The 18970-nt window shown below is 46.5% G+C and overlaps 1 protein-coding gene across 3 annotated transcripts in view; it reads left to right on the top strand.

Annotated features, from left to right (window-relative positions):
* The window catches only part of VSTM4 (V-set and transmembrane domain containing 4), an 86521-nt gene extending 75890 nt beyond the window's left edge, over positions 1 to 10631 (top strand). For all 3 annotated transcript variants that reach the window (XM_067710244.1, XM_067710245.1, XM_067710246.1), the window contains one exon: positions 9250 to 10631. In XM_067710244.1, the coding sequence (XP_067566345.1) occupies positions 9250 to 9375 (126 nt within the window). In that variant the 3' untranslated portion in view covers positions 9376 to 10631. The remainder of the gene's footprint in view (positions 1 to 9249) is intronic.
* The last annotated feature ends 8339 nt before the right edge of the window (positions 10632 to 18970 follow it).

Raw genomic sequence — 18970 nt, forward strand, 5'->3', positions numbered from 1 at the left:
AACACACCTACAAAATGAAACACTCAAGAAACTTCCAGTTAGGAGCTCGAAGTGAGGTGTGTTCCCAAGAGTTACACAACTTCTGCCTTTTGGGGGTCGACTTTTCTGGTGCTAGTTTTATCCAGTAAATCCTTCCCCATAGATATATGTCCCATAATCATCACCCTAAAACTGGGGGTAAGTGGGGCTTAAATGAGAAGTGGGAGGTCCAGCCTGGAGGCCGTCGTCTGCTGTAGCAGCGTCTCCTCACTGGCAGAACAGAAGGATAGGGAATGGGAGACATGGTGTTTCAGACTTTGAAACTTGCATACTCACTTTGTTATGCCTGGTGTCCAGAAGATTCCATCACTACATCAGAAAACTGGTCTGTGTGATAATCCTTTCCCAATTCTTCTGAGGGGATGTCGTGCTGTGTGGGCATTTAATCTGGCTCAGTGGCCATCAGTGAGAACTTGAGTGCAAGTCTAGAATTGGTGAGTACCTCGGGGACAGTGAAATAGTAATTACTGGATCACTAGCACCTACTCGAAGGGCTAACGTAAAAAACACGGGCAACACCACGTGCCGTCCTGTATGCAGAGCAATTAAAACTCAGATATCGCTGGAGGGAGGGAAGAACGGTGTAGACGCTTCGGACAGGTAGTATGACAGTTTCTTTTGAAGTTCAACGTGCTTTTCATGCAACCCAGCAACCCCCTTCCTGGGTGTTTACCCTGGAGTAATGACACATGACACACAAGCCTGCCAAGAATATTTATAGCAACTCGATTCATAACCACCAAAAACTTAAAACGACCCAAATGTTCTTCAGCAGGTGAACGTATAAGCAAAGCGTGGCATGTGACACACCATGGAATACTCCCTACAATCGAAAGGAGCAAACTGTTGATACACGCAGCCACTTGGATGAAATGTGAGGGAATTATGCTGAGAGAAAAAAGCTCATCCCACAAGGTTACACACTGTATGATGCCTTTCATAGGACATTCTCTAAGAGAGAAAACCATAGTGACAGAACACAGCTCAGGTTGCCCCCCATGGTCAGGTTGGAGGGAGGACATGACCTCAGAGGAAAGCGTGAGGGCATGTGATGGGACTGTCCTGTGTCCTGGGCCCAGAAACCTGTACTTGTGATCAGATGCATACAACGATCCCCCTACAAAGTCACTTTTACTGCATGTCTTTTAAGAAAATTAAATTAAAAAGTGAAATAAAAATCTCCTTGGTGTCCCTGGAAGGCATAGTGAGAGGTGTGAGTAGATCTGTAATCCTAGGGCTGGGGGTGCATGGTGCGTGCGTGAACCTGTGGGCTGGGGGGTTATGGGGTGTTGCCTGTGTTGGAGAGCATAGCTCAGAAGCATGCTTAGAAAGGTTTAAATATTTATTTATGTAAATAAATAAATAAGAATTTATTATAAAATCTCTTCATTCTTTGGCCAGTGAGCAGTTTGATGATTACTATTATTAGAGAGAGAGAGAGAGGGAGCATGTGTCATGGTGGATCCCAGTGCAATCTCAGAAGACCTCACAAGGTTGGGCAGGGGTGTGGAGGAAGATGTGGCCAAAGATAGTGTCCGGGAGGCCTCACCGAGGGCTTGGTTGGGTTTTGAAGAAGGAGGGGTCCACCTTGTGTATGAGGGGAGAGGGAATTCCATGCCAAGGGATCCAGCATAAATTGAAACCTGAGCTCCCCTCGCCTGCTTGGGACGTTACAGGAGGGGAACCTGGGAGGAAGATTGAAAGCAAGTCACGTGGGATAGTTTGCATCTAGAGCATAAGCCTTGGCACTCTTAGCAGTGGCAGGATGTCCAAAGTACATCAGTGCCTTCCCTTGGGGGCTTGCAACCTACAACACAGATTGCTAAAGAACTTCTTTGATATTCCAAACAACACACCAGAAAGATCCGAGAGGAAGGTACTGTGAAAGAATAAATCTAGCCCTGCTTCTGGCTCGTGTTGACACCCATATCCTGAGCCCCACCCAATCCTACACCCACAGTGGGCTGGGTCCTCTTTCTCCGTACCAGAGGCAGCAGACTCCAGGCTGCCATGATTGCTGAGAGCTACCGGAGATCACAGGTCACTGCCCCACACCATCCGGCCACTTCCACTTAGCCCTGGGAGTAGGAATTTCCAAAATCGTGGTTTATTTTATGTATTTCATTTTATTTTGAAACATTGTCATTTATTTGTCTTTTGCAACAAGATATCTGGGCATAGGCTGGGGCCACTGCTAGTGCATATGGCACTTTTAGGTAGATTATAGAAGAGTGCCCCTTCTGAATAGACATTGCAGAAGGGCTCCCCAGCACTGTTGGAACAGCCCTGCACCCTCTTGGGAAAGCTGAGCATGGAGTGGATTTCAACCCTCAGTTACCTAAACCTCGGGGCCTTGGTTTCCTGAGACCTGGTTTCCATTCTTTTTGCCACAAGTCTCAAAATTAATTCCATTTATGTTTCACTGGGAAGAGACAAGACACCTTGCCCAAGAAGGTCTGAGCGCACAGATGTATTATCACTTCCCTGGATCAAGGAGCCCTCTTCTGTGGGATTTCAATCTGTCTTCTACTCAACACTTGCTAAACCTTGTCCAAGTCTTTTCCTGAGGTTTGCTTCTCCTTATATCAGCTGCATGAGAAATGGCAGCAAAAGCAGTGGCTTCAGGGAGAGCTGGGGAGGGGCACGTGGGTGCATGGGGATTCGGGCAAAAGCAACCTGATTCGATAAAGCTGACTGTTCCACACTCAGAGCTCTGTTTGCTCAGTTGTAACGATGAGGATAAGCGTGGGCTCTGTCTGTGCCCTGGATTCAGTTCAGAGGGCAAGACTGTCTTGCAGCCCATTATTCACATGGAGGCAGCCGTGCCTGTGCCTTGGTTGCTGCCTGCAGTAGCCTCCTTCTCATGGCTGGAGCCAAGCACCCTTCTTAGCAGGATATAAATGCCAGCATCCCCATCCCATGTTTCCTAAAAGCGAATAGGTATATGGCCCAGCAATGCAGCTAGGTCTGTTGCAGCCCAGGGTCCAGCTACGCTGTGGGGGGCGGGGCTGCGGGGGTGGGAGGGGTGTGTGTGTGTGTGTCTTGGGGGGTGGGAGTTGTGCCATATGAGAGAGTCCTAGAGCCTCTTTATTCCAATGTTGCTCCTCACCGAATAGGGGGAGAGGACGGCTCTCCTCCCATGTTGACATAAAATGCAGTGACTTATTATATGCACACACCCCAGTCCTCTCCCACTAAGGCAGCCCATTCCCTCTTCCCTTCTCTTCTGTCCCCATCCTGACTAATCTATCGGTCTGCTCAGCTGTCAGACAAAGTACCATAGATTGGGTGGCTTAAACAAATATTCCTCACAGTTCTGGAGGCTGGAAGTCTGAGATCAAGTTGTCTGCAGGGCTAGTTTCTTCTGAGGCCTCTTGCCTTGGCTGGTAAATGGCCATCTTCTCCCTGTATCTTTACATGGTCTTCTCTCTGTATGTATATGAGTCCTAATGTCCTCTTCTTATAAGGACACAAGTCATCTCGGATTAGGGCCCGCTCTAATGACCTCATTTTACCTGAATTACCTCTTTAAAAACCCTGATTCCAGATATAGTCACATTCTGGGCTATTGCAGGTAAGGGCTTCAACATATGAATTTTGCAGGGACACAATTCAGCCCGTAACAACTAATTTCCTAGAATCTCTTCCTTATGTGTCAGAAGATATCCAGGACTACTTAGTTCACATAGTTGTTGGTAACTCGTGAAGATCTCAGAAGGTACACAAATGGATATTTGAGCTGACACTCTAGAGAAAAATGATGACACCAGAACATTTATTCACTCAGCAGGCACGCGTTTAGCGTCTTCTATGGGGTAGGCCCAGTGGTGCCAGAACATTCCATACATCGTCTCATTTAAATCTTCATTTACATCGTCAGGGTAGGTCCTTGAGTGCCAGTGATGGAACTGGCCCAAGGTCCCACAGCTGGCATTTGACCCAATTCCTCCTGCACCCACGCTCTGCAGGCAGCCACCGGGTGACGGCCTCTCTCCTCATCTCCTTGCCGTGAACACTTTCACTGAACCGGGAGCATTTCCTTTTATTCTCACCTTCCTTGGGTGCAGTGACACGTGTCTACATCCGAACCTCCACCCCCGCCCTTGCTCATAGAATCCCATTCCAGACTAGGGAGTGGATTCTTCATGACTAGGAGGAAATGTATGAAAAGTGAGATTAAAGGCACATAAAACAAAGGGGTTTAGAACCTACGAGACTCCAAGCAGTTGACACAAATACCAGGCCTCTGTTGGAGGAATAGAAGGAGAAATGGACCAGGAGTCTCTTCAGGCTGGGTGAAAGGGAAAAGAAAGTAAAACCAAACAGTCCTGGGAAAGAGGAAATGGCACTATTGCTTCTCACATGTTTAGAAAGTTCTGGAGCCTCTTCTAAAGGACCCTACCAGAACTTCCAGCTGTTGGTCCCCAGCCCCCTCCTGTTTCCGGGAACACAGCAACAGCAGACCTAAGTGTAAAGCTCACGTCTGAGGCCTGGAAGCCGTACCTTCCACAGTTTCCTTTGTGTTTTCCAATGCAATCGAGAGCTGCTGCAGGCGTGTTTGTGAACAGCCAGTTCAAGGGTATTAAACTTGGTCTTCTTGAGTGCTGATGCCGCACGTACTTCCTGCACCACCAGGAACAGGACGGGGGCTTGAAGAGAGGGTCATTTGAGGGCCAGAAGCTGTCAGGGAACTAACAGAAGTATGTCTTGATTCACCTTCGGAGACCCATTCACTGTACTCCAGTTCTTGAATTGCCATACGCATTAGGAGTGATTCCTTATCTTAAATCCAAACAGGTTTGTGTTGGCAAGATGGTGGACATCACCTGACATATAGGTGGGGCCCTGCAGCAGGTCCCTCACCCTGCCTCTGCCTCATTGCAATTGCCCACTTTAACCTTTACATTCTGCTCCTGGCTCCCAGTTTTACTACCAGTTCTACAGTCTTACCTGGTCTCACTGATAACGCCATTCATTTTCTCTAAGCTACTTCTTAATGCACCTAAACCTTCCACTAAAGTGTCAGTGCAAAAAAAGGTAGCTGGGTGAAAACTGGTGAGGAGTCTACATTTTGCCCATTTCAGTGGCTGTTAGGAATTTATTTCTAGTTAAACAAGCTGGGAAATGTAATTAAGAACATGGTTGATGGGGATAGCCAAGGATGCATGCCAGAAAAACAATACGTTCTTTAAAGGTGCCAAGGGCTAATATTATGCATCTCCTGTTGGAAACTGTATACACTTCACAATTCAGAGCCTCCTGTGTGCTGCCTCATATCTTCAATCAAATTATTATATTCCAGAAATATGCATAAGGGAAATGATTCTACACATTCTATGGTGGGTTGTTGCTTGTAGCAGTAATTGAAGTACCTTTCCACTTATGAAAGTACTAATTTTATTTGTTTTTATTGCTTTTCTAGATGCAATTATTTATTTAGTGTGCTTTGGCTTTATTAAATTATGTTTACTATAGGAACATCATAAAAATGTATGAAAACAACACATCAGCCAAACCAGCCTGGTGACCTGTATTGAGAAAGCTAGTGTTATTTTTCATATCCAAACGTAATGGAATAACTTAAGAATAAACAGATAATCTATGCTAGAAAACAATGCAATTTCAAAGTAATGTAATAAAACACCTGGACAATATGATTTCATAAATCTTGGTCCTAAAATTTACATGAGTTGGCTTTTGTGTGCTTATTTGAGGACACATGGCATTTCTAAATGGAATCGTTATAATGTGAAATGTAATTAAACCAAAAGGCAAGATGTAAATGGTATTTTTGTTGGCTGGTAAGATATGGATGACTAAGAAACAACGTAAAGATTTTTGGTATCAAAAGACAAGCAGGAGGCTCTGATCCCTATAATTGTCCTTAACGTTGAAATTTAAAAAGGGCCAGACAATTTTGAAGGTCGCTCGGCGGTCGCCCCTGACCAGTCAGTACTGGCCGTAAGGAGTTCTTTACATTCTCTCTTTGTCTCTTGCTCCCTGTCCTCTAGTGTGATGCTTTATCTCGAAAGAAAAGAGGCTTTTTGCTTTTGGCATACTTTTTAAGAAACTTAAATCGAATATGTACGATTTATTTGTCCTGAATTCTGGTGAGTTAACCAAGGTATAGCCCCCAAATAAAAAATAAAACAATGACAACACAGCCAAAGCAGCCAAAAAACAAAAGCAGGGCCGCTTAAATGAAAGTGATGTGTCTTTTACGACTATAAATTAGTGTCCAGCTTTTATTTTTCTAATTGTGAATTAAAATTAATTAATGTGCTGTTTAAATAATGTACCATCTAGAAAATTTGAAAGGTACCAACAAATGTCTACAATAAAGGTCGAGTCTCTCTCCAGCCACCCCATTTACTTCCCCAGAGGGAACCTTGGAGACCAGGTTCTTGACTTCCAGGCGAGTTCCAAGGGTTTTCTGAGTATATAACATATATACATGTATATATACTCCCATACACTACACAAATGATAGGAAAACATACAGTATACATATACAGCTCCACCATTCTTTTTAAAGACTGTACCGGATACTCCATTATGAATGCGTCAGGCTCCTGTTGATGTCCACTGAAGTGTTTGCAGTTTTTTGCTTGTACCAATAAACACTTCCACCAACAATATACAAGAGGACCTGTTTCTTTCTGTTTCTTTTGGAAAACTTTTAGTTTGTTTGTCAACTTGAAAGACAAAAACTGACGTCTAAGTGATTTTAAATCTCTCTTGTCTGATTTTGAGAGAGGTTGAATCACACTTAATATGTGTAAGAGCCTTTGTGTTTCTCTTCCTGTGCACTCTCTGGTCCTGTCTCTTGTTCTTTGCTTAATTTTCTAATGGACTGTTGGCCATTATCTTTGTTAAATTGTAAGGCCCTTTCATATGAGTTGCAAATATTTTGCTCATGTTTTCAATTGTCCTTTGACTTTATTTAGAGAATATTCTGCAATATACAGCATGAAAATTTACATATCTTTTTTTTGTTCCTCCTGGATTTTGTGTTAGACTTTGAAACACCTTCCATATGCTGAGATTATTTTTTTGAAAATTTCCCCACACATTCTTTAACACTTTTATGAGTTCAGTTTCCATATTAAAATTTTAATTCATCTGGAATTTATCTAATGTAAAGAATGACATAAAGGATATGATTTTTTCAAATGGCTACCCGAGTATCCCAACACCGTTTATTGAAAAATAATATTTGGGTTAATTTCTGAATGTTTTCATCAGTCCCACTGAGGTCTATTCATTTGTTGATACCACAGTGTTTTAATTATAGCAGCTTTATTTTTAATATGACTGAAGTTGGATCACCAATTATTCTTTATTTTAATAATGTTTCTTAATCATGGTAAGAAAAAAAATCTATGACTACATTATCAAGAATTTTTTTTTTTTTTTTTTTTGCGGTACGCGTGCCTCTCACTGTTGTGGTCTCTCTCGTTGCGGAGCACAGGCTCCGGACGTGCAGGCTCAGCGGCCATGGCTCACGGGCCCAGCTGCTCTGCGGCACGTGGGATCTTCCCGGACCGGGGCACGAACCCGTGTCCCCTGCATCGGCAGGCAGACTCTCAACCACTGCGCCACCAGGGAAGCCCATCAAGAATTATTTTTAACAAAAATTAAAAAATTTTTATTAAATGCCTTTCCAGCATCTATAGAGATAACCATATGGTTTTTCTCTCTGTTACTACTGTGAATTATATTAATAGATTTTTCTAATATTGAACCATCTTTGCATTCCTGGAAAAAAAGTCAACTTGAACATGATTATCTATCTTTAGTATGCCTTTTCACAGTCTCTGAGTAAATCTGATTTATGCTAATTTATACTAATACATGAAATTGTTCTAAAATATGTGAAGTTTTTCCTTTTCTGTAATGCTCTGGATCAGTTTAATTATATTGGAATTGTCTGTTCCTTAAGGGAATCTCTCTTAGAAATTCTCTTATCAAACTGCCTGTGCCTGGTGCTTTTGACAATATTTTCTTCCCTGCCTCCTGACCTTCCTTCCTCTGTTCCTTTCTTTTCATTCTTTTTTTTTTTTTTTTTTTTTTTTGCTGTACGCGGGCCTCTCACTGTTGTGGCTTCTCCCGTTGCGGAGCACAGGCTCCGGACACGCAGGCTCAGCGGCCATGGCTCACAGGTGCAGCCTCTCCGTGGCATGTGGGATCTTCCCAGACCGGGGCACGAACCTGTGTCCCCTGCATCGGCAGGTAGACTCTCAACCACTGCGCCACCAGGGAAGCCCATCATTCTTTATTTTTGATGGTAGTTAGTACATTGACATTTTCTGGAGCTAATGTTCATAATTTATATTTTTCTGGACTAGTACTCATTTTATCCTGTATTTCAAGGTTTTTGCAATACGTTGAACAAAGTTGAAGTTTTAAAACTTCTTTCATTTTATTATACCTCCTTTCTCATTTCCTATTTGATTCATTTTTGCTTTTTCCCTTTTTATCTTGATTAATTTTTTTGTTTGTTTCATTGGTGTTTTTCAAGCACAAGCTTTTGGATATTTTTGTTTATTCTACTGTTTTCTATTTTCTGACTTATACAGTCTAGTGTTTATTTTTTTCATTCTTCCTTCTGCTTTTCTTTAATTTGTTCTTTTTTTTTTCCTAACTTCAGTTGGATGCTTGATCCATTTAATTCATGTTGTTTAATATAGATATTTAAGGATATGATTTTTCTCTGAGTACTACATTCTTTAGGTTCTGGCATGTAATATCTTCATCATTATTTTCAAGATATGCTGAAATTTCAGTTTTATACAGGTTAAGTCACTTAAAACTTCTAGATGGTAGCATTCTAGTTTTGTTGTCAATTTTTGGGACTTTTTGTTTCCGTCTCTACCTCTAGTTTATCCTTTTGATGAGAGACTGTAGTTACATTATTTTTACTTTTCAGAATTAAAGTTTACTTTGTGGCCTCATGTTTAATCAATTTTTTGTTAGTATTCTGTGACAACTTAAAAATAAATCATAGTGTTTTTTGCAAGACATAGTGTTCTGTATAAGATAACAAGATCTATCTTATGTTATTTAGGTTTTACATTTCCTTTTAAATTTTTTGTCCATTTGTTTCCCTTTGAATCCCCAAAGTGCTATGAAAATACATGCCTGATGAATGTATGTGTGATGTTGAACTCCCGGCAGTCAGCTCAAATTGTGTTGTGTTTTGTCTTATAGCCAAAGATTGCCGAAGAGAACTTGACCTATGCTGAGCTGGAGCTGATCAAGCCCCACCAGGCTGCCAAAGGCATTCCCACCAGCACCGTCTATGCCCAGATCCTCTTTGAGGAGAACAAACTGTAACTGTGCATCGTATTTAATATCCGCCACCCCAGTTATTTATGAAACCTTGGATACAAAGTCCTTATTTTTGTATTTTCACTTGTGCCTTCTGCATGGTGGGAGCCCCATTCCAACGGCATCCCAGGTGCCTTCGGAGAGGTACAAGGCTCCTCTCTGCAAAAGAGCAGGGGCTGCAGCCCTTGGACAAATCTCCCAGAACAAGATTTTCTGGGTCTGAGTCCTGAGCGGTGAGGGCTCTTGATTCTGAGACCATCCAAGGAGATTTTCTGCTGAGCCAAACCCCTTCATGTTTCTTCTTGTTTCTCTGGGTTTTATAATTTTTAATCTGAATTTTAATCTTCTACCCTTCCTGTATCTGTGATATCAAGCTCATAGTATATAGCTAGAGGAAATGCCATTATAGGCCCAAGTGTGAGATGGTAGATATGTACTAATTGGTTTTCAAAGGATCAGATAACATTGCCAGGGCACCCAGAGCGGTGCAAAGTGCTTATTGCAAGCGGTCACTCAAGATAGCATCTCTTGTTTTAAATAGATGCACTGACTCTGGTGATTCAAGGGCAGAGAGACAGACTGTGAGGCAGTCTGACATCTAAGCTGACAGTGAACTATCTGGATACCCCAGTGCCCGTTTCTCTACCCACTATCACCCACGGCCACTGGACAAGTAGAACATCTTTCATTCTGAAGGGCTTCCACCCCTTTGGCAGGGGGGCTTATCCTGGTATAGAGACTTATATTCTCCAAGAAGTTCTCACTCACCCTTTTCCAAAGGAGCCGCGGGTTTGCCATCGATTGACAGATGGAAGAAGGGGACCTCTTGGAAGTGTGCCGAGGTTACCAACTCTAATTGAATGTCCACTCGTGTGAGAGCATAGTCTTTTGCCTGGTTCCCCAATGGTAGGAGAGTAGGAAGTATAAGCAGGGCTGGAAAATTGTGTCCTGAACACGCTTCTGTTATAAAGTGCCTTGCCCGACTCAGCTTTGCATGTGAATTCTAATTAGCTTGGCTGGGAGGCAGTGATGCATACGGCAGATAGATCCATGGGAAGTGGCTCTGTGGGCCTATATGACATCCAGGATCTCACTGAAGGCGGATCCGTTTCGGTACAGAGTCATCCTATCAGCTGTGTTGTTAAGGACACACTTCTTGATGTGTGAGTGTGGTCTGGGTGGATTTTTAGTGCACACTACAGAAGTTGTTTGGCTTTGCAATGGACCGTGTATATATGGTAAATTATATATTTTAAACACAACCTTGAGTGTGAGTTGTGCCCCTCTGTACAGCCATGTGAACTTGGTTGAGTTTCTCATCCCCTAATTGTCTCAGACTCTATGTTTATACAAAGGTGAGTTAACCTCTCATAGAATTCTTGTAATGGGATAATGACTATTGGAAGATTCTGGACACTATAAATAGCTATACAAGTACACTATGTTAACATACATGCTAAAACCAGTCCATATTTTCAAAATGAAAATGTCTTTACTATTTAAGGCTCTCATTGCAATAACTTTAAAAAGTAAATATTTGTCCGTAAACTTAGCTCTACAGTAACTTTCCCAAAGACCCATGATAGTTTACTGGAAAGGGACCAATCGGGAGCAGGTAATGATTTTCCAGAAGCAAAAATAACCTGACTTTACAAAGAGGAAGTCATTCTCTCTAGCCTGTACCTGCGTCTCATTCCCTCCCTCTCTGCCAGATTTCTAAGGTAGTGAATAAACTGCGCAGTTTTTGAGGAGGAACTTCCCAGAGCATCTCTTTAGGACAGGAGGATATAAGGTTAGTATACCATTCATATCATAATTATCCTAGGCATCCTATCATATTTTTATCATGGCAGTCTTCCGGCAGAACATGGTTATATGGTGTTTTGGGGAAGGAGGATGATTCCCTGATTTGCACAAGGACCTATTTGGACTGGTGGGGCCCTGGGAGTGCCGGGTGGGAGTGGAGAGTTGGGGTGTGTGAAGAGGCGATGGTGGGGAGAGGGCCATGGAGTAGGAGATCTCCAGGCCTCTGCAGAACTGAACTTCGATCACCCCCAAACCCACCCCCTTAAATTCAGTGGGAGCTCCGTGCCATCACATATGGAAGTGAATGCATTCCACCAAGAAGAGCACAAGCTTTGAAGAGCTGGTAACTGTAGGTTAAGTCCAACAAGTCATTGCTATTCAGTGATTCAATTCAGACTGTCCTAAACTCTGGTCATAGCTGCATAAATCCACACTGAAGTGCGTGAGTGGGGGACCTGCTGACATAGGGTATAAAAGGAGGCGGCAAGACCATCACTGTCTACTGAAAATGCTTCCCAAGGGAATCATGGAAGCTCTTGACAACATCTAAGCAGAGCTTGTCCCACTATTATCTTTAGAAGCAAACTGTCCAAGCCCTGCTCAGAACTGGGAGCAATGGATGACTTGCACCTGCCGCTTCTTCGGGATGATAAACCTTGATATTATTGTCGTAATAAACTTAAAAATGGGTCTACTTATTTGTTTTCTATCAAATACACCACTAAGTCTGTATTGACATTTCTAAAGATAAGTAAAGGAATACACATCATTCAAATAGAAATTAGGAAGAGTTCTTCAATTTGTTTTGCTATAAAGCATCTGAGGGAACAACTGTAGACAAGCTGTTTTCAACATGGAAAATGGCCTGTGCATCTAAGTAAAGTTAGAACAAAGAACCCATTGCGCAGAATGGAATGCAGTGGTACCTCCAGGCAGAGTGCACCTACTCTCAGATTTGGTGGTGGATTTCGGCCTAGGCCGTGCATGGCAGAATCTTCACAGGAGGAAAGGAGAGGGAAAGGGATATTCCCCGAAGGCAACCGTCTTGCCAAGTCAAAGCCCCAGGCCCTGAACTAAAGCAGCTGTGGTAGGAGGACAGGGCTGGGATTTCTTTAAGGTCACCTCTTCATTAATTCATCATGTCTCTGTTAGCTCACAGGGCATAGAAGAAAAAGCCAAGCCTAACCCTCCCCCTCACATTTGTTGGTGTGAAAATGACATGGGGCACTTCCTATTTTTTAGCGCATAGTCATCATCCCACACGTTGATGTGCCCAAGACTCACTTGGGATAAGAACGCTAAACCAGTTGATGCTTTTAGGGACTACTCGTGGCCTTGTTCATCACTCAGCCCCTGATACGCATGACTACAACCTAGGCTGGGCCAAGAATGGGACTCATGCCCCAGGCCACAAAAAAATGGGCCAAAGCGTGCATGAGGCCTGATCTAGGCTGATCAGAATTCTCAGGAAAAAGAAAGCATCTTTCCCTTGGGCAGCTAAGCTGGGATGCCGCCTATCAGAACCACCTACAGCGACGTCTCCTGCCAAGAGGAGAAGGCTTGGCGAATGAAGCAGATGCTGAGAAAGCAGCAGGGAGGACAGGGTCCTGGGAGCACGGAATCCCAGCTCCCAGTCCCTAAGGTCCCCCAGACTCTTCTTTTTCCTTTAGATCTTCTTTCGATTCAATAAACCACCCACTTCTCCTACTATCTAAATCCTGGTTTTGCTCAAGCTAGTCAGATTGCAGTGGAGAGAATTCTGACTAATACAGTATGCATCAAAGCTGTTTCCCAGCCCAGGAAGCAAAGAATTTTACCACCCAAGGAGCCCACTTCCATCACATCCAGCAGCTGAACTGGCAGCCACGAGCTCCTGCTGCCCTCTGTTTCTCACTCAGTGGGGCCCTCACAGGGCTCCGAAGATGCCCTTCTCCATGGAGAGGGACCATCAGGGTTCAGGCCTGATTCTCTCCTAAGAGAGGGACTCTCAGTTTTGGAGTAGGGACCCTGGCAGTACTGAGCCATGCTGGTGGCAACAGGGGAAGGGCACAGGGTAGAGACCTGACAGGGCGAGCCCTGTCATGTGGACCTTGGAGGGAGCCTTTTTGTGTTGGCTGGCCCTGAAGTTTAGGCTGGCTTCCACATAGAGCGTCCTGTCTTTCCAGTATCCCTGGGCAGGAGGGAGCCTGTTATAAGATGAGGCAGCCACTTGCTGGGAATGTTGACCTTCCCCCCAACCCAGCATAACACGCCCCACCCCCACCCCATACACCAGATAGAAGCTGTTCGCTGGGTTGGAAAACAAAGAAGGACTTCATGTTTTGGAGGAAGGATCTGCCTTCAGCCTGGACCTGCTGAATTTGGGCTCTGGGAAGTGTCCAGATGGATAGGATAGACTAGTTCTCCCTAAGCTTTAACGTGTGCGTGAATCACCTGGGTCTCTGTTGAACTGTGGCTCGCGGTTCAGGAAGTCTGGGTGGGCCCTGGGAGTCTGTGTTTCTAACAAGCTCCCAGGGGATGCCCATGCTTCTGGTCCCCAGAGCACACTTGGAGTAGCAAGGATGTAAACTGTTGGGAAATGCGGATCTGGACCCCAGGGGGGATGGGGGTGTCCTCAGAATATAGGTCACAGCTGAAGCCCTGGCAGTGAGCAAACTCCTCCAGAGAGAGGCAGTTCAGCCAGGAGGGAAGGTACCAGGCCTGAGCGGTGGGTACTCCCCCGCCCGCAAGTCTGGTCTGGAGAGCAGGCGAGGAGCCTGACGGGGACCAGAGCAGAGCAAGCTCAGAGGAGTCGGAGATGGTCGGAGAAAGCTGTGTCTGGGAGTTTCTGAAAGGAGGTGGGGCTCAGCAGTGTGAACTCTGCAGCGGTCAAGTAGAATAGAGGTTAAACCGCTGCTCATTCTGAATTAATTGTTCATTTCACATTTTAAAAAAGATTTGTTTTGCTGGGGCAAACAGTTCCCCGAGTGCACAAGCCTAACAGACTTTGGTGCTGAGCACGTCTGCCCTGCTCAGGGGATTTTTTCCAAAGCAGTCGGTGTCTTTCCACAGGGTGGAAGACTTGGAGAAGACTTAATTAACGCGTAGGGCGGGGTGGGAGGCTTGCCACGGAGGGCTTCTGCTTCTGTTGTCATTGATAAAAGACGACCTGGAGCCTGCTTTCTAATAAACACAGCTCACCCAACTTCACGCCGATTGAGTGTCCGGTTGTTAAATGTTAATGTACTGCACCCTATAGTTTTAAATTGAATTAGAGATGTTTACAGCTTTGGTTAAATGCACCTTGTTCTTCCACATTAAACTCTATTACAAGTGTCCTCCATCAGCAAACAGGACTCATTAGGAGCTGGTCTGTGTGCGGGCCGTGGCTGCTGCCGAAAGAGCTAGCGTTCTATTTCCCTTTAGTACACGTTTCTAGCTGGTGAGGCATCGGGTGTGATTGCTTCCTATAGTATGATTAGAACCTCAGGTTCCTGGGTGTATGGGTGGATCTTAGGGAATCCACAAACACCCAGGGATTTTTTTTTTTTTGCGGTACGCGGGCCTCTCACTGTTGTGGCCTCTCCCGTTGTGGAGCACAGGCTCCGGACGTGCAGGCTCAGCGGCCATGGCTTACACCCAGCCACTCCGCAGCATGTGGGATCTTCCCGGGCCGGGGCACAAACCTGTGTCCCCTGCATCGGCAGGCGGACTCTCAACCACTGCGCCACCAGGGAAGCCCCACACCCAGGGATTTTTATGCAGAAGTTTGCACTGCGTATCTGAGAGTCTGACGCTCTCTTCAGTTTTCTAAAGGGGTCCACGAGCCACTAAAGATGGGCCTTCTAGAGACTCTCTGCCACGGTCCTAACTGCCAGGTCCCCCAGAGCATCATGATGAAGCTGGTCCCTTTGCAGCTGGGGAAACGAAGGAGACAGAAAAGGACCTGCTAGTTGGTGGCAGAGCCAGTGACTTCCGGCTCAGGGACATCCATGAAGCCCACCCATGAGCCCCACGCCCACCGTCAAGCTCTGTCTCCAGGAAGCCTACCTGTTTCCACCCTGGCCTGCTGCAGGGTTGGTGTTTGGCCTAGCTAAGGATCAGGGCTGCCCAGCCTCCCCTTTCAGGATCCCCCCCGTCCCTATCCTTCCTCAGCCCCCGTGTGCATCCCCAGTTCTCAGGGAACCGCAGTTGGGGGCCCCATGACTGCACCTGGCCCAGCCTGTGGCCAACTTGGAGTCGTTTAAAATGTCTTGCTCCGCTCCCCCCCTCGTCCTCCCACGTCTTCTGGATTCCGCTTCCTGGCTTTTCAGGGGTCTCCTTCACTAGGCATCCCCGCTCTTGTTTTGTACCTTCAGCTGCTCCCTCAGTCTCCAGAGTGACAGGCATTTCTCAGGCTGAGTGGCCCACCTCCCACGCGGTCTCCTCCGCTCTTTCCCTCCATAACCCAGAGTCTACGCTCCCTCTGCCCCTCTCGCCTCTCAGCCTCCACTGGCTGCCTTCATCCCCATCCCTGAACACAGCTCTGCCCCGGGCCTTCGGGGATCGTGGCTGAGCACGGGCTCCACTGTGGAGCGTGTGTTCTAGCATTTGACACAGGCGTCCTTTCCCTGACTTACCCAGTTGCGCCCCCTAGGCCACCCCGTAATCACCTCTCCTCCACTCAGCCCTTCAGGGATGGCTTTCTCTAAGGTGCCGTCCCCTCTCTCTCTTTGCATGCACACCTGTGTCTCTGACCACTCTTTAGCTGCAGCCTGAGGACCCCGCATCCACGGCTCCAACTGGACCCCTCTCCCGAGCTCCATGTCTACCCACCAGCCGTCCCCCCAAGGCATCCTTCTCACTTCTCAGAAGCCAATGTCCCATCCTGACCACCATCATGAACATCCCACCCCGTCATGCCCTCCCTCACAACCAGCACTTGAGATCACCTTGTTTTATCATGAGGAACTGAGGCCATTCTGAAGTGAGCAAAAGCTACAATAAAAGGGATCATTTGGGATGCCCAAGGGATGGCAGAGAGAACAAAAAGATACTCTGCAGGGAGTTCTCCACCTTCAAGTCCCTAATTGAGGAATTCTTCTCCACTCTCATCCCCGAGGAAGGGGGCTTGGTGGCCTGGTTACTTTTGTCTCGGATTTGTTCTCTTGATTTTGACAGATCGAGAATTTATGCAAACAACTGTCCACATGGTTTATGGCTATGTGAATACAGAGACCTTTGCTGATTTAGAAACTCTTCTGTTTATGGCCAGCTTGACTGTTGACGGCATATGACTGTCAAGAAGGGATGTTGTGAGGGATTCATTCCGGGTTAGGGACTTCCTGAGTTAACAGGCGCGGCTGTGGTGGTGACAGTTTCCTTGCCCCTTCCGTGGCCGCCCCCAGGCTTCTTCCACCTCCGTCTCTCTTGAGGCCAGCCCTGGACTACTAGTAGTAGTAGCCGGGCTACTCGGGGTGGACAGTGCCACCTGGTGGCCATCGCTGAGAACTTGAGGACCTTCGGCCTCCATCTCTCCTTCTTCACAGGGACCTCCCCTCCCCTCTCCGTCTCTGTCAGCTTCTCTGCCTCTCCTCTACATGCCCACACAGGCCCTTCCCCATCCAACCTTGGCCCAAATCTCTCTCTATCTCTTCTTATCATCATCTCCCTCTTTTCGTCTCTCCCTGCCCCTTCATTCCATTTACAGGTAAAGTCATCCTTTGCGTCCTGTACCACGAGCAGACTATGAACCCAGCAGATACATCCAAGCCATCTCTCTGACTTGGGCGCCAGAGTCAGGATCAGAGTCTCCAGATGAGTTCCGTGTCTGGTGTTCTTTCTCTTCCCACGCAGTTTTTTTTCTTTTGCTGGAATCCTGGCTTTTCTCACTCAGTAGCGTGAGTATAGGATTTAGAGGCAGATCTGGTCCAAATCCCGGGCCTGCCTTTTAATTGCTGTGTGTCTTTGAGAAGCCATCTGAGCCCTCCGACCTGCAGTGTCTTCATGTGAAAAAGAGCCAGGGCCAACAGGATTTAAAGAGCTATCTTCCCGTGTGGCATAAGTTCTCTGGGAGAGAGGGCAGGGACGGGCTCACAGTCACCTCGGATGACAGCAGGGGAGGGCTAGGCATGTGGAGGGTACAGAGAGGCGGCTGCCCCCCAGCGAGAGCCACCCCGCAGGCCGAGGACTGAGAGTGTTCGTGCTCATGCTGAGCTGGGAGGGTCTAGCCCCCCCGGCTGGCTCTCCCATCAGCTTGTTCTCAGCTTAGCTGGGGATAACAACATCTGCTAGTATTTATATGACCCGTGTGAACGCCAGGCCTCGTGCAGAAAGAGCTCTCCAGAGTCTCCCTGAGCCCTGAGATCGGTCTCTGGCTGCCGGTTGTACTTCCTCAGACTGCTGTGCCTTGGTGAGCAGAGCAATGAAATAATGCCACTAAGGGGAGGCCCCTGTGCGCCTTGTCACCACACTGTCCCTGCAGCCTGTCACAGGGCCTGGTACCCACCTGCTTCTCAGTACTTAGAGAGGGTATCAACAGCCAAGGACTGGGGAGGCTCTTTGAAAACTAAAAAACAACCCATGTGGAACGGATTTTTTTTCCTATAAATTTTGTTCCTCCCTAAAGGCATCCAGATGCCGTGCCTCCGACCACACCATCCAGAGCTTCCACAGCTCAGCAGAAAGGCACTGCTATATTTATCCTGTTGGCAGCCCCCTCCGCTAATTTCCGTCAAAGAACAGCATGAAATAACACACTTGTCTGGGGGGGTGGGTGACAAGGCCACAGTGGCTGCCAGCACCCTCTGGCTGTCGTCCGGCCCAGCAGGGGGAGGGAGGACGCTTGACGGGAATCCTGGGGTGTCTACCACCTCGGGGACCTGCAGAGGTGCCTCTTCTGTGGGACCACAAGGAGCTGGTGTATTTTCCCAGAGAAGCGCTGGACCAGGATGGGCCAGGAGGCAGTCTCAGGACCCTCCAGCAGCCTCTGAAACTACCGCCATCAGAAGACCACAGCAGAGGTCTTGGGCCTGGGGGAAAAGTCCTCGACTTCCTAGGAAGATACCTGGCCTCCGTATGAGACAGTTTCAGGCTAATGCATAGAGGCTTCAGCAATATTTTATTTCCCCAGATGAAATCCCAGCTCTGGAGCAAGGTTGTGAGAGTAGCTTATGTTTGTTAAGTTGCTTACATTTTTACAAAGGGTGTTCCTGGTGTATTGTGTTTCTCCCCCAAATTCAACACATATTTTTTTTTAGAACCCTCTCTGAGGAAAGCCCAGGGGTTGGTCTAATTTCCAGCCACTCTAGCTCTTCCCTGCTATTTAGCAGAAGAAGGGCTATCTCCTGCTGCTTCCCTGTACCCCCTGCCCACTCGTCCTTCTCCTGTTCCTTGCCCTGTTAAGTTGCCTCTCATACCCCAGTGACGCCACGTCACCACCTGCCCTGCCGCTTGCAACGTCCAGCCCGGCTGAGTTTTCCTCTGAGGAATTCAGTGGGACTCCGCAGCTCATAAAAATCTTGCAACAGAGGAAAACAGAACTTCTAATGAACCCAACTAAGGCAAACGTAAAATGGGTTACAGTCATCCCCCCTCTTATCCGCAGTTTTACTTTCTGCAGTTTCAGTTACCCGTGGTCAACCAGCGGTCCTGAAATACCGAATGGAAAATTCCAGAGATAAACAATTCATAAGTTTGAAATTGCAGGCTGTTCTGAGTAGTGTGATAAAATATCACACTGTCCTGCTCTGTCCCACCCAGGATGTGAATCATCCTTTTGTCCAGAGTATCCTGCCTGTAAGTCACTTAGTAGCCGTCTCGGTGATCAGATCAACTG

The sequence above is a fragment of the Pseudorca crassidens genome, chromosome 16 (assembly GCF_039906515.1).
Source record: "Pseudorca crassidens isolate mPseCra1 chromosome 16, mPseCra1.hap1, whole genome shotgun sequence".
NCBI classification, from domain to species: domain Eukaryota; kingdom Metazoa; phylum Chordata; class Mammalia; order Artiodactyla; family Delphinidae; genus Pseudorca; species Pseudorca crassidens.